We start from the raw sequence: 13,434 nt of genomic DNA on the forward strand, positions 1-13,434 counted from the left end.
AGAATATGATTTAAGCTGATCCTGATTATAAATACTAGGTAACTAATAAAATGAGAACTGAAAATTTGCTTTGGCAGCAAACCAGTTCCACTAATTACAGTCATTCACAAGAACTTACTAATTAAACTTAATTAGTATGTAGCACAATTATGTCTATCATTAAATATATGGCAAATGAGAGAATGTGGGGAAGTGTTATGTAAACTGTAAAGCACCATACAAACTTGGCTGCCATATGTCAGGTTAGCATTGCAGTGGGTTTTGATTACAACTATAAAGTCCACTTACTTTATATCTTTGTAGATTTGTTCAAGTATATGAGCACATGCTTGACTTTTAAGGCATTATCAAAAACTTTGTTCCTAGATGACTCTTGAAAGGTTTCATTCAGTTCTGGCATGTTAATGAAAAATTAGTCTTACCTCTTGATCATTGTGTTTCTTTTTTTTTTTTTTTTTTTTTTAAATTTTTTTTTTTTTCAACATTTTTTATTTATTTTTGGGACAGAGAGAGACAGAGCATGAACGGGGGAGGGGCAGAGAGAGAGGGAGACACAGAATCAGAAACAGGCTCCAGGCTCCGAGCCATCAGCCCAGAGCCTGACGCGGGGCTCGAACTCACGGACCGCGAGATCGTGACCTGGCTGAAGTCGGACGCTCAACCGACTGCGCCACCCAGGCGCCCCTCATTGTGTTTCTTAACCTTTATTTCCCATAACCTGTGTTCTCCATATTCTGAATATCCCCTCCAACCAGTAAACTTTGTCATTTATATTACTTTAAAAAAATAGAAACATATACACAAAACAAAAACAGACTGAAATGCTTTCTTAAAAACACACCAGCAAGTCTGACCTTTTCCTTTGTTTTCCACTTGTCATTACACGAACCTGGAGAGCCCCCTGTATACAGCTACTTGTGGTTAGCTGCTTAGGGTTATTAAGTGGGCTAGATTTTGTGATTCAGTGGCATCAGCTGTGCGCTAATTCAGAATGAAGATTGTAGGAAAGGACCCTCTGATCCTTTACCACAGTTGCCTTCAACTTATGCTCATGAAGAAATCAACAACAGCTTCAAATGGTGGTTTTCCATAAAAAGATGAATTTGGTTTCTCAAATATCACTTCGAAATGTATATTTCATCTCAAAGTATATAAAAATAACTATATCCAAATAATTTGCAGCATGAAAAATTTATTTATATGCTGGAAACTGAGAAGAAAACAAAAGGAGTGAAACTTGGTGGTCAGCCTGCTATAGACCTGATATTCATCGGCAACTTCCTCATCTAAGGTGTGGTGGGTAATTTTTTACAATATATAAGAACAGTCCTTCCAGGTCATGAGACCATGTTAATGAAACTAAAATAGTTTAATCTTATGAATTCAGAAAAATGCAAATGCTTACCTTTTTATAGAGGAGTTTCTCAGTTCCTCTATGAAACTCAAAATCAGAGAATCAGGAGTCAAATTCCAGGCTCTTCCCACTCCAAAATGATTGGCTTTTCCCCTTCTTCTCTGGGACTTTTGGAAGAGGCAGAGCTAGAACATCTTTATTCATAATCTCTTACCACCACCACCCTCCACCAAGGACAGGGCAATAATTATCATATCTTGTGGGGACAAGAACTTGAGCATCCGTATTGTGATTAAAAGTCACCAAGAGAAAGGTTACAAACGTAAAGGCAGCACTGAATCTTTGCAGCTCTACTGAGGACATTTTATTTTCTATTTAGAAGTATTTCCTTTGGGGGTGCCTAGGTGGCTCAGTCAGTTAAGCATCCAACTGTTGATTTTCACGTCAGGTCATGATCTCACGATTTGTGGGTTCGAGCCTCATATTGGGCTCTGCACTGACAGCGCGGAGCCTGCTTGGGATTCTCTCTCTCCCTCTGTCTCTGCACACCCCCCCCTCAAAAATAAATTGGTAAACATTTAAAAAAAAGAAAGCTTAAAAAAAAAGAGAAGCATCTCCTTTGAGGAATCTCACCTTCCCCCATTCCACATGAATTCAACTTAGTCTAGATTGTTCTATAGGGTAGAGCCTGCCTTTCCATGGTGAGCTTATGAGCAGGGCCTGGTGTGAGTACTTCATCCACCTGGCCATAGTAACTGTTCAGGGATAGGAATGTGGACCAAGTCACACTTGTCTTCATCCCAGAGATTTTTGGTGTTATTAGGAAAAATACATTTTTCATTTTCTAGATAGAAACCTATAAGGACCATGGCAGCTTGAGACTGTAGGGACTATCCTGCCCCTGAGTGAAGAGAGAATGAGGCTAAGCAAAGCTGAGGGAAAGGGGAAGAGAGGGTCCTAATGACATCTCTGATCTCCTGGATATAACGCTGCCCCAGTTTTCCAGTTACCAAATAAATTATCCCCTATCCATTTTTTTCTTAAGCTTGTTTGAGTTAGATTTCTGTTATAACCAAGAGTCCTAATTAATACAACATGCATCTTTACACAGGTAGAAGTACCTCTTCTTGTACTTAAGAATTACGTCATGTTGTATAAAGTTCTGACACTGTAGATACCTTTATATACATGTTTTCTTAATACATGATTTTTAGGATAACCGTGTAAGAAAAAAGACTAGACTGATATATTAAAAAATGGATCTTAGACAAGTTAGCCAATTAAAAAATGGGCAAAGGATTTGGAAAGCTTTCCAAAGAATATATACAAATGGCCAATAAGCACATGAAAAGATGCTTGACATCTTTAGTTATTAAAGAAATGCAAAAAAAACCCATAAGGATATATCCTTTTACATCCACTGGGATGGCTGTAATCAAAGAACAATAACAGAAAATAACAAGCATTGGGAAAGATGTGGAAAAAATAAAACCCTCCCACTTCTGGTGGGAGTACAAAGTGGTGCAGCTGCTATGGAAAGCAGTTCAACAGTTCCTCAGAAAGTTAAATATATTGTGATGTCACAGAAATGGCATGGTAGAGAGTTACAAGAATCAGTCCTCCACCGAAGCTGTCATTAAGCTGGCAAAAACTGAAAGAAGCAACTTTTTCAGAACTCGGGAGTCTAATAAAACTTAAAATGGAGTCTAACCAGTGGGATGCTTAATGAAGGAAGCAGCTATTAAATATCAGTAACAAAACGTGGCATTTTTGTTTACCTGTCTACCATCCCCTCTTCCCCAGTTTGGTGGTGGCTGTGGGACAGTGGCCCACATTCCTAGTGTGGCTTGTTAGTGCCAGGGGAGGATATATGCATCCTTGTTCTCAAAAGATTGTGGCTGTAAATTCTGCCCTGTCTAGTGGTTCCCCAGGGGACCCATGCTGAGTCTGACCTCTTGTTTTGCCCGCTCAGGTTGAAGCAGATTTCCAAGTAGCATCTGTTGAAAGTATTTAAAGACATATATACTACTGGTGGTTACCTAAAGCAAGAGATGGAGAATGGAATAAGCAGCAGATGGATTTAAAAGCCTGACAAGTAGGAGCATGAGGAGAAAGCTACATGGGAAAATAAGGACTCTGAAGGGTTATCATGTGATTGGGGAAACCCAGCATGAAAGTGCATGTTCAGAAAAGAACTGAGAGGACCCTAGACTTGCACCTTTGGATGATCTTTGGGCTCCATGCAATCAGGAGGTGAAGGCTAAGGCAGAGTTTCAGACAAGTTGGTTTAGCACTGAACTAGTGCCCCAGCTCAGAGCCAAACTACAAAAAGCTGGTGGTGGTGGTGTTTTCACTCCAGGCATTTAAGGAAATTTCTGTCAGGTCACTGGCTGACTACTGAGATAATGAAACAGTTTCAGTAGTCACACACAACAAGAAATACAGTCTTAGCAAAAAGAGTTTGGAAAAGTTAATAAACAAATGGATGACAACAGTCTTCAATAATCAACAGCAGCAAACCCTGGGAAGGCGATCTGATTCCCAGACTGACACACTGTAATATTCAAAATGTTGTTTTAAACAAAAAAATCACAAGGTATAAAAAGAATAAAGTATGATTCATTCACAGAAAAAAAGTTTATAGAAGCCATCTCACCAAGGAAGTTCAGATGTTGGACTTAACTAGGCAAATATTTTAAATCAAGGTTTTCAATATGCTCAAAGAGCTAAAGAAAAAAATTGGCAGGGCCACCTGGGTGGCTCAGTTGTTAAGCATCTGACTTCGGTTCAGGTCATATTCTTCCAGTTCATGAGTTGGGAGTCCCACATTGGGTGATCTCGAGCCCCACATCTGGTGAACACAAGCCCCAATTCAGGTAAAACATAAGCCCTGCTTCAGGTGAGCCCTGCTTCTCTCTCTCTCTCTCTCCCTCTCTCTCTCTCCCCCCACCTCCCTCTACCCTTCCTGGGATTTTCTCTCTCTCTGCCCCTTGCTCACACTTTCACTCTCCCCCCCAAAACAAAACAAAACAAATAACAATAGACAAAAACATTAAAGGAAACTAGGAGAATGAACAAATGAATAAAGAATATTAATAAAGAGAAATTATTTAAATTTATATTATTTTAATATACATTTATTATCATAATATTATATAAGAACTAAATAAAATTCTAGAGCTAAAATGTATAGTAGCTGAAATGGAAAACTCACTACAGGGATTCAACAGCAGATTCAAGCTAGCAGAAGAAAAAAATGAGTGAACTTGAAGATGGACTATTGAAATTATTCTGAGTAGAAGAATAAAAGACTCTCAACCAATATTCTATATCCAACAAAAATATCCTTCAAAACAAAGGGGAAATTAAGACCTTTACAGAGAAACAAAAGCTGAAGGAGTTCATCACTAGCAGACCTGCCTTACATGAAATGCTAAAGGGAGTCCTTTAGGCTGAAATGAAAGGGCACTAGGACAATAACTCAAAACCATCCAAAGAAAGAAATCCAGTCAAAGAAAACACATAGGTAAATATAAAATCCAGTATTATTCTATATGTGGTTTGTAACTCCCCTTTAGTTTCTCATATGATTTAAAAGGCCAATGCCCAGGGGTGTCTCAGTGGCTCAGTTGGTTAAGTGACCAACTCTTGGTTTGAGCTCAGGTCATGATCTCACTGTTTGTGAGCTCGAGCCCCGCATCAGACTCTGTGCTGACAGTTGTGGAGCCTGCTTGGGATTCTCTGTCTCCCTTTCTCTCTGCCCCTTGCCCCCGCCCCCCCCCCACCATCTAAAATAAACATTAAAAAATTTTTTAAATAAAAGGCAAATGCATAAACATTTGAACAACACTGAACTAAGTAGTCCTAACATACAGAATACTTTATCCAAAAACAGAATATACATTCTTCTCAAGTGCACATGAAACACTCTCCAGAATAGATATGTTAGTCCACAACATATCTAAAAAATAAAACTCAATACATTTAAAAATACTGAAATCATACAAAGTATCTTCTCCAATCATAATACAATGAAGCTAAAAATAACTGAAGGAAAACTGGAAAATTCACAAAAATGGAAATTAAACAACACACTCTATACAGTAACCAATAGGTCAAAGAAGAACTCACAAGAAAATAATAAAATACTTTGATGAATTCATCAAAATGCTTTGATGAATGAAAATAAAAATACAACATACCAAAACTCATGGGATGCAGTGAAAACAGTGCCAAGAGGTAAATTATAGCTGTGAAATGTTTTAAAAAAGATCTTAAATCAATAACCCAACTTTACAGCTTGGGGAAACAGGAAAAAAAAAAGAGACAACTAAAACTAAAAGACAGTAGGAAGAAAGAAATAATAATGATTAGAGCAGAGATAAATGATATAGGGAACAGAAAAACAATAGAGAATCAATGCAATCAATCAAGAGTTGGTATTTTGAAAAGACTGACAAAATTGGCAAAACTTTAGCTAAATTTACTTAGAAAAAAAGAGAGAAGATGCAGATAACTAAAATCAGAAATGAGGGACCTGGGTGGCTCAATAGGTTAAGCGTCTGACTCTTGATGTTGGGTCAGGTCATGATCTCATGGTTGTGAGATCGAGCCCCACGTTGGACTCCATGCTGGGCATAGAGCCTGCTTAAGATTCTCTCTCTCTCTCCCTCTGTTCCTCCCCCACCCCCAAAAAGAATAATGGCTTTACTAAAACTGATATGTAGTTGGACAAAAAATTAAAAAAAATATAAAATCAGAAATGAAAGTGGGACATTACTGCTGACCTCCCAGAAATAAGAAGGTATTAGAAGATAACCCTATGAACAGCTGTGTAATTAAGTAGGATTTATCCCAGGAATGTAAGGGTGGTAAAACATAAGAAAATCAATCAATGCAATACACAACATTAATATAATGAAAGAAGAAACCCCACTCATAATCATCTAAATTAAAACATAAAAAGTATTTAACACAATTCAACACCTTGTCATGATAAAAACTCTCAGAACATTAGAAACAAAAAGGAATTCCTTCAATATGATAAAGGTCATTTATGAAAAACCTAGAGCTAACATCACAATGGTAAAAAGCTGAAACTTTTCCCCCTAAAATTAGGAAACAGACAAGGATGTCACTTTTACCATTGCTTTTAAACATTGTACTAGAAGTTCTAGCTAGAGCGATTAGGCAAGAAAAAGAAATAAAAGATATCCAAATTAGAAAGGAAACAGTAAAACTATCTCTATTCTCAGATAACATGATCTTATGTATATATAATATATATTATACTATATTAATAATATGTATTTATTTTTTAATATTAATACTATAAAGAGTCCACACACACATTCAGTCAAGTTTCAGGGTATAAGATCAACATATAAAAGTCATTTGTGTTTCTATAGCTGCAATAAATAGTCCAAAAGGAAATTAAGAAACAATTCCACTTACAACAGCATACAAAAGAATAAAACACAGAGGAACAGGGGCGCCTTGGTGGCTAAGTTGGTTGAGCATCTGACTTCGGCTTAAGTCATGATCTCGTGGTTTGTGGGTTCCAGCCCCACGTTGGGCTCTGTGCTGACAGCTCAGTCAGAGCCCAGAGCCTGCTTCAGATTCTGTGTCTCTCTCTCTGCCCCTCCCCCACTCACACTCTGTCTCTGTCTCTCTCTTTCTCTCTCAAAAATAAACATTAAAAAAATTTAAAAATATATATTAAATAAAAAAATACAGAGAATCGGGGCGCCTGGGTGGCGCAGTCGGTTAAGCGTCCGACTTCAGCCAGGTCACGATCTCGCGGTCCGTGAGTTCGAGCCCTGCGTCAGGCTCTGGGCTGATGGCTCGGAGCCTGGAGCCTGTTTCAGATTCTGTGTCTCCCTCTCTCTCTGCCCCTCCCCCGTTCATGCTCTGTCTCTCTCTGTCCCAAAAATAAATAAAAAACGTTGAAAAAAAAAAATTAAAAAAAAAAAATACAGAGAATCAAATTTAGCCAAGGACGTGAAAGACATACACAAAAAACTATAAAATATTGCTGAAAGATATTAAAAAAGACCTCAATAAACAAAAAGGCATCCTATCTATGTTCATGGATTGGAAAATTTAATATTGTCAAAATAGCAATGCTATCCAAAGTGATCTACAGATTTAAAACAATTCCTATCAAAATTCCAATGACCCTTTTTGCAGAAATGAAAAGCCAATCTTCAAATTCATATGAAACTGCAAGAGGGCCCGAACAGCAAAACAATCTTGAAGAACAAAGTTGGAAGACTCATACTTCTCAATTTCAAAACTTACTACAAAGCTACAGCGATCAAAATAGAGTAGCACTGGCATCAGGACAGACATATAAACCACTGGAATAGAACTGAGAGTCCAGAAATAACCATATATCTACAGCCAATCAATTTCAACAAGAATGTCAAGACCATTCAATGTAGAAAAAACAGTTTCTTCAATAAATGGTGCTGGAACAACTGTATATTCACATACAAAAGAATGCAGCTGGACCCCTACCCCACACTATATATAAAAATTAAAGTAGATCAACAACCTAAACATAAGAGTTAAAACTAAAAAATTCATAGAAAAAATTGATGGGTAAATCTTCATGGTCTTGGATTTGGCAATGATTCTTAAATATTACACCAAACCAACAATAAAAGAAAAAATGGATACATTGGACTTAAAAAAAATTAAAATCTTTTGTGCATCAAAAGAACAAAGTGAAAAGACAGCATACAGCATGGGAGAAAATATCTGCAAATCATGTATCTGATAAAGGTCTAGTATCCAGAACATATAAAGAATCCTTAAAATTCTACAACAAAAGGGTGCCTGGGTGGCTCAGTCAGTTGAGCATCCAACTCTTGATTTCGGCTCAGGTCATGACCACAAAGTTGTGAGATGAAGCCCCGCGTTGGGCTCTGCACTGAGTGTGGAGCCTGTTTAAGATTCCCCCCCACCTCCCTCTCTCCTTCTCTCCCTCTCTCTCTCTCTCTCTCCCCCCACCCCGCCCCTCTCCCCCACTTGTGCTCCCTCTCTAAAATACATACACACATACATACATACATACCATTCTACAACAGAGACAAACAACCCAATTAAAAAATGAGCAAAGGGCTCGAGTAGACATTTCTCTAAAGAAGATATATAAATGGCCAAATAGTATATGAAAAGATGTTAAATATCATTAGTTATCAAGGAAAGGTAAATCAAAACCACAATGAAACACTAGGATGGCTATAATATATATAAAAAAGGAAATTAACAAGTGTTATGAATATGGAGAAATTGGAACCATTGTATATTGCTGAAAGGGATGTAAAATGATTCAGGTGCTGTGGAAAAGTTTGGCAGTTCCTCAAAAAGTTAAACATAAAAATAATCACCCAGCAATTCCATTTCTAGTTATATACTGAAAAATAGTGAAAACAGGTACTCAAACACATACTTATTCATGAATGTTCACAGCAGTACAATTCACAATAGCTAAAAGGTAGAAATAACTCAAATGCCCATCAATGAATGAATGGACAAACTGTGGTATACACATACAATGGAATATTATCCAGCTATACAAAGTAATGAGAGACTGATACGTGCTACAAAATGGATGAACCTCAAAAACATTATGCTAAGTGAAAGAAACCAGACAGAAAAGGTCACATATCCTATGACTCCATCTATGTGAAATAACCAGAATATGTAAATCCATAGGGACAGAAAGCAGATTGGTAATTGCCAGGAGCTGAAGGGAGGTAGGAATGAGAACTAACTGCTTAATAGACACAAGGTTTTATTTTGGGGTGATGAGAATGTATTGGAACTAGACAGAGGTGATGGTTTACAACATTGTGAATGTGCTAAATGTCACTTGTTTATCTCACCTCCATAAAACAAAAACAAAACAATACCTCAGATAGCAGTCAAGAAAAGTGGTTACATTTCTAAAATGTGTGTGTGTGTATAATGTTTATTTATTTATTTATTTTGAGAGAGAGTGCAAGCAAGGGAGGGAAGAGAGATAGGGAGGGAGAGAATCCCAAGCAGGCTCCACATTGTCAATGCAGAGCCCAATGCAGGCTTGAATGAACAGTGGTTACACTTTTGAAAGTGTAGTAACTGGATGAGGACATGAGAGGGGCTTCAGGGGTGTTGGTTATATTCTATCTTTTGATTTGGTTGTTGGTTACCTAGGTGCGTTCATTCCATAAAAATTTTTGAGCTTAACACTTGTGATGTGTGTGCTTCTGTTTTCTATATGCACCTTATACTTTAATATAAAACTTCATTTTTAAAATGTTAGAGAGTTGGCCATAGGACCCAGGATATACTCAAGGGAACTGAAAAACTTGTGTCCGCAAACACACGCATACAAATGTTCATGGCAGCATTAATCATATTAGCCAAAAAACAGAAATAACCCCAAATCCCGTCAATTGGTGGATAAACAAAATGTGGTATATCGACGAAGTAGTGTATTTTTCAACCACAAAATACAATGAAGTACTGACACACGGGACAACGTGAATGAAGTTTGAAAACATGTTAAATGAAAGAAGCCAGACACAAAAGACCACACATTGTATGACTCCATTTATACAAACTACCCAGAATAGGTAAAGCCACTGAGATGGAAAGCAAATTGGTGACTGCCAGCAGCTTTGGGGTAGGGAATAATTGGGAGCGTCTGCTAATGGGTATTTTTTTTTAGGGGGGGTGGTACAAATGTTCTGGAATTAGATAGTGGTGATAGTTGCACAACCCTGAATATATTAAAAACTACTGGACTGTATATATATATTTTTTTTTAAAGAGAATCTTTTTTTTTTTTAAATTTTTTTTTTTAACGTTTATTTATTTTTGAGACAGAGAGAGACAGAGCATGAACGGGGGAGAGGCAGAGAGAGAGGGGGCAGAGAGAGAGGGAGACACAGAATCGGAAGCAGGTTCCAGGCTCTGAGCCATCAGCCCAGAGCCTGATGCGGGGCTTGAACTCACAGACCGTGAGATCGTGACCTGAGCTGAAGTCGGACGCTTAACCGACTGAGCCACCCAGGCGCCCCTGGACTGTATACTTTAAAATGGTGAATCTTATGTTACAAAAAATTTAACGTTATATGAAATATATTTCAACAAAAAGGCCTTAAGTATCTTATCATTATAATATGTGTGAACTCTAGCATATCAAATAAAAGTTCAGAAGGAAAATATTACTCTAAAAATGTTCCCTTTCTAGGGGTGCCTGGGTGGCTCAGTCGGTTAAGTGACCAACTTTGGCTCAGGTCACGATCTTGTGGTCTGTGGGTTTGAGCCCTGCGTCAGGCTCTGTGCTGACAGCTCGGAGCCTGGAGCCTGCTTCGATTCTGTGCCTCCCTTTCACTCGGCCCCTCCCCTGCTCACATCTGTCTCTCTCTCTCTCTCTCTCTCTCTCTCTCTCTCTCAAAAATAAACATTAACAAATTAAAAATTAAAAAAATAGTAAAATAAAATAAATAAAAATGTTCCCTTTCCCCCTGCCCATCCCCCAGATCAGCACATCTTAAAGGTGGACCTCAGATACCACTGGAGAATGCAAGCAGGAACAGTTAGGAATGAAAGCTGTGACCAAACACCTGATTGTCCCTGAACAGAGGAAGGTGGTAGCTGATGAGAAACAGATCTTGGGTTGAAGCAAGGGAGAGAAAGTAGAAAGTGGTGGTGACAAAGTGTTGGCAGCCCTGGCACCAGAACGCTTTCCATTGCTTCATCCACAGGGTCATACCTTAGGAATGAGTAGTCCTTAACTGACAGAAGCTCAACAGCCAGAGGCCCTGAGATACTTTTTACCCCTTATCCCCTTACTTCTTATTCCTTTGGTGGCTTTGGTTGTATATTATGCAGTTCTTTGTACTTGTAGTGTTACAAGTATTCCCAAAACTTACCCAAACCACAGATTTATTTGGGTAGTAAATTAGACCTCTGGGACTCTAAAAACGCCTGGATTTACAAATCATGAACAAAAGTAGGCTAAGAGTTTTAAGGGCAAATCTGGATCGGGGGAGCTCAGATTTAAATGAATCTCAGAGTTTAAAGGACTTAAAGGTCAGCTAAAATTTTATTTGATTTTGGTTTTCTTCCTCCACAGTCCCAAAGTGCAAAAAGGAGTAAATAAAGTACCTACTAGCATTTTAGATAGAGAGTAAGGGGTTTCCCTGGTAGTTTGAAATGATGCTTGCCTGCTTCTGTGTACTAGATGTTTCAGTGAGTGTAGGAGAGGTAGTAAGTCTGAATGACAACTGGTAGACAGCGGTCCTGAAGTCAGAAATCCTGAAGTCAGGATTTTTCAAACACTACCTTTTGTGATTGTCTCCCCATCCCTCTGCCTCGTTTGTCCATTCATACCCCACTCCTCTAAGGACATGCCGAATTTTTACCTTGGTTCTTAAATGGACAAGAATGAAACTGAGACAGTAGATGTTCTACTTGCTGGGAACACTGGGGCCCCTGGATCTAGGACGGATGAGAAGATCTGAACTCCACAGCTTTAACGTAAGTGTGGCACAAAATGAGAGATGGAAGTTAGGAGATAATTGGAGATGAGGAGTGGCAAGTTTAAAATATACATCTATATGCCTATCTTTATCTCGTCCCTATTCTACTGCTACAAAAATACAGACATACATACTTGCTCACCCAATTCACCACTTCCTGGCAGTTAAAAACACAGGGTCTTCTCCACAACCCATTCCTGCCCCAGCAGTCATACCCACCTTCTGAAAGTCAGACCTTAGAGGTGACTACCTACTGGCCCCAAGGGCGCTCATCATTTCTTTGGTCTCTGTGGCTTCTATCCCTGCCTCCCTGAGGCAGAGAGGTCTTCTGCAGTCGTTCCTTCTGGAAATCTGAAGACTTCTGCAATTGCTCCTGAAAAGAAAGGAAGAGAGGCGGGCAAAAGTCAGTAAACATCTTCATAATCATCCTTATGTAGGTAGGCTGTTGGAGAGCTGGGTGGAACTTTAGCAGGGGCAGAGTATCAGAGGAGATGAAAGAAAATACCTCAATATGCTTGACTTTACCTCTTTGCCCTCTTTCTCCATATCCTCTATCGTGTAACTCTGCCTCTACTTTCACCCTGCTTATTCACTTCCCTTAAACATGCTCATTTCCATTGTTTTCTACAAAACACCTTTCTCTCCTGATCTTCCACCAGTGGAATGGACAAAAGCCTATAAAGCTTTTAATCAATACATCTAGATATGAATTAACTTTTATCCTCTTGAATGCAGCAAAGACTTTGTGGTATCTTTTGTGTACCTGCATTAAAGTAAGCTTTGTGAAGACAAGTAGCTCAATTTATAGTATTTTATGACCAAATGTTTGTATACTTGGGAATACATAAACAGCTAAACAGAGGCGGGAGCAAGAGAAAGGGAAGAGGAAAAGAGAAACAAGAAAAGAATAATATTCTTCAAGAATGGAGGCTGAAGAATGTACATTGCCCAGCCTTGATGGGAATACAGGAATTTAGGGAGTCTTGAAGGAAAAGCAGCAGGACCTATTTATAGAGAACTGGTAAGAGGAATGAAGACAGGGATCCACTGAGTGAGAGAGACACATATTTAAAAATACACAAAGGAAAAAAAAAAAAAAACCTGGTCTACAATTCCACAGCACCAGATAACCCTTACTGACATAAAGTTACATATTTTACGTGTGTGTTTGTGTGTACTTATTTTATATGTGCGTGAAATATTTATATTTTATATAAAATGGTCAGGATGTTGAAACAAAAATAGAGAGTAAGAAGTGAAAGCATCCCTCCTCCTTCTACCAACAGCAAACTTTTTGCTTTTTTTTTTGTTTTCTTCCAGAAATCAAATGGCAGCTTGACTTAGTTTTTATGAGGTGACAAAGAGGATGTTGCGCCAAATCAGAGATGTGGGTTTGACTGACTGACTTCAACGCGCCTATAAAATCTGGCTGGAAGGAGAAAGGTAGCCATCTGAAAATTAGAGTCCAAAAGTCTTTTGTTGGTAACTCTAAGGTCAGTTTATCCCCATTCCTACCCTCAATTTTTCTTCTAGGAGCTTCAG

At 38.4% G+C, this 13,434-nt stretch overlaps 1 protein-coding gene across 1 annotated transcript in view; it reads right to left on the bottom strand.

The window, feature by feature from the left end:
* Window positions 1–1,408: 1,408 nt before the first annotated feature.
* The window catches only part of ZNF318 (zinc finger protein 318), a 43,861-nt gene continuing 31,835 nt past the window's right edge, over window positions 1,409–13,434 (bottom strand). Inside the window, exons 8-9 of the mRNA XM_078446909.2 lie at window positions 12,112–12,265; window positions 1,409–1,521 (exon numbers count right to left, since the gene is read on the bottom strand). Coding sequence (XP_078303035.1) covers window positions 12,143–12,265 — 123 coding nt within the window. The 3' untranslated portion in view covers window positions 1,409–1,521; window positions 12,112–12,142. The remainder of the gene's footprint in view (window positions 1,522–12,111; window positions 12,266–13,434) is intronic.

Source organism: Panthera onca, chromosome B2 (genome assembly GCF_046562875.1).
Source record: "Panthera onca isolate mPanOnc1 chromosome B2, mPanOnc1 haplotype 2, whole genome shotgun sequence".
Taxonomy (NCBI): Eukaryota; Metazoa; Chordata; class Mammalia; order Carnivora; family Felidae; genus Panthera; species Panthera onca.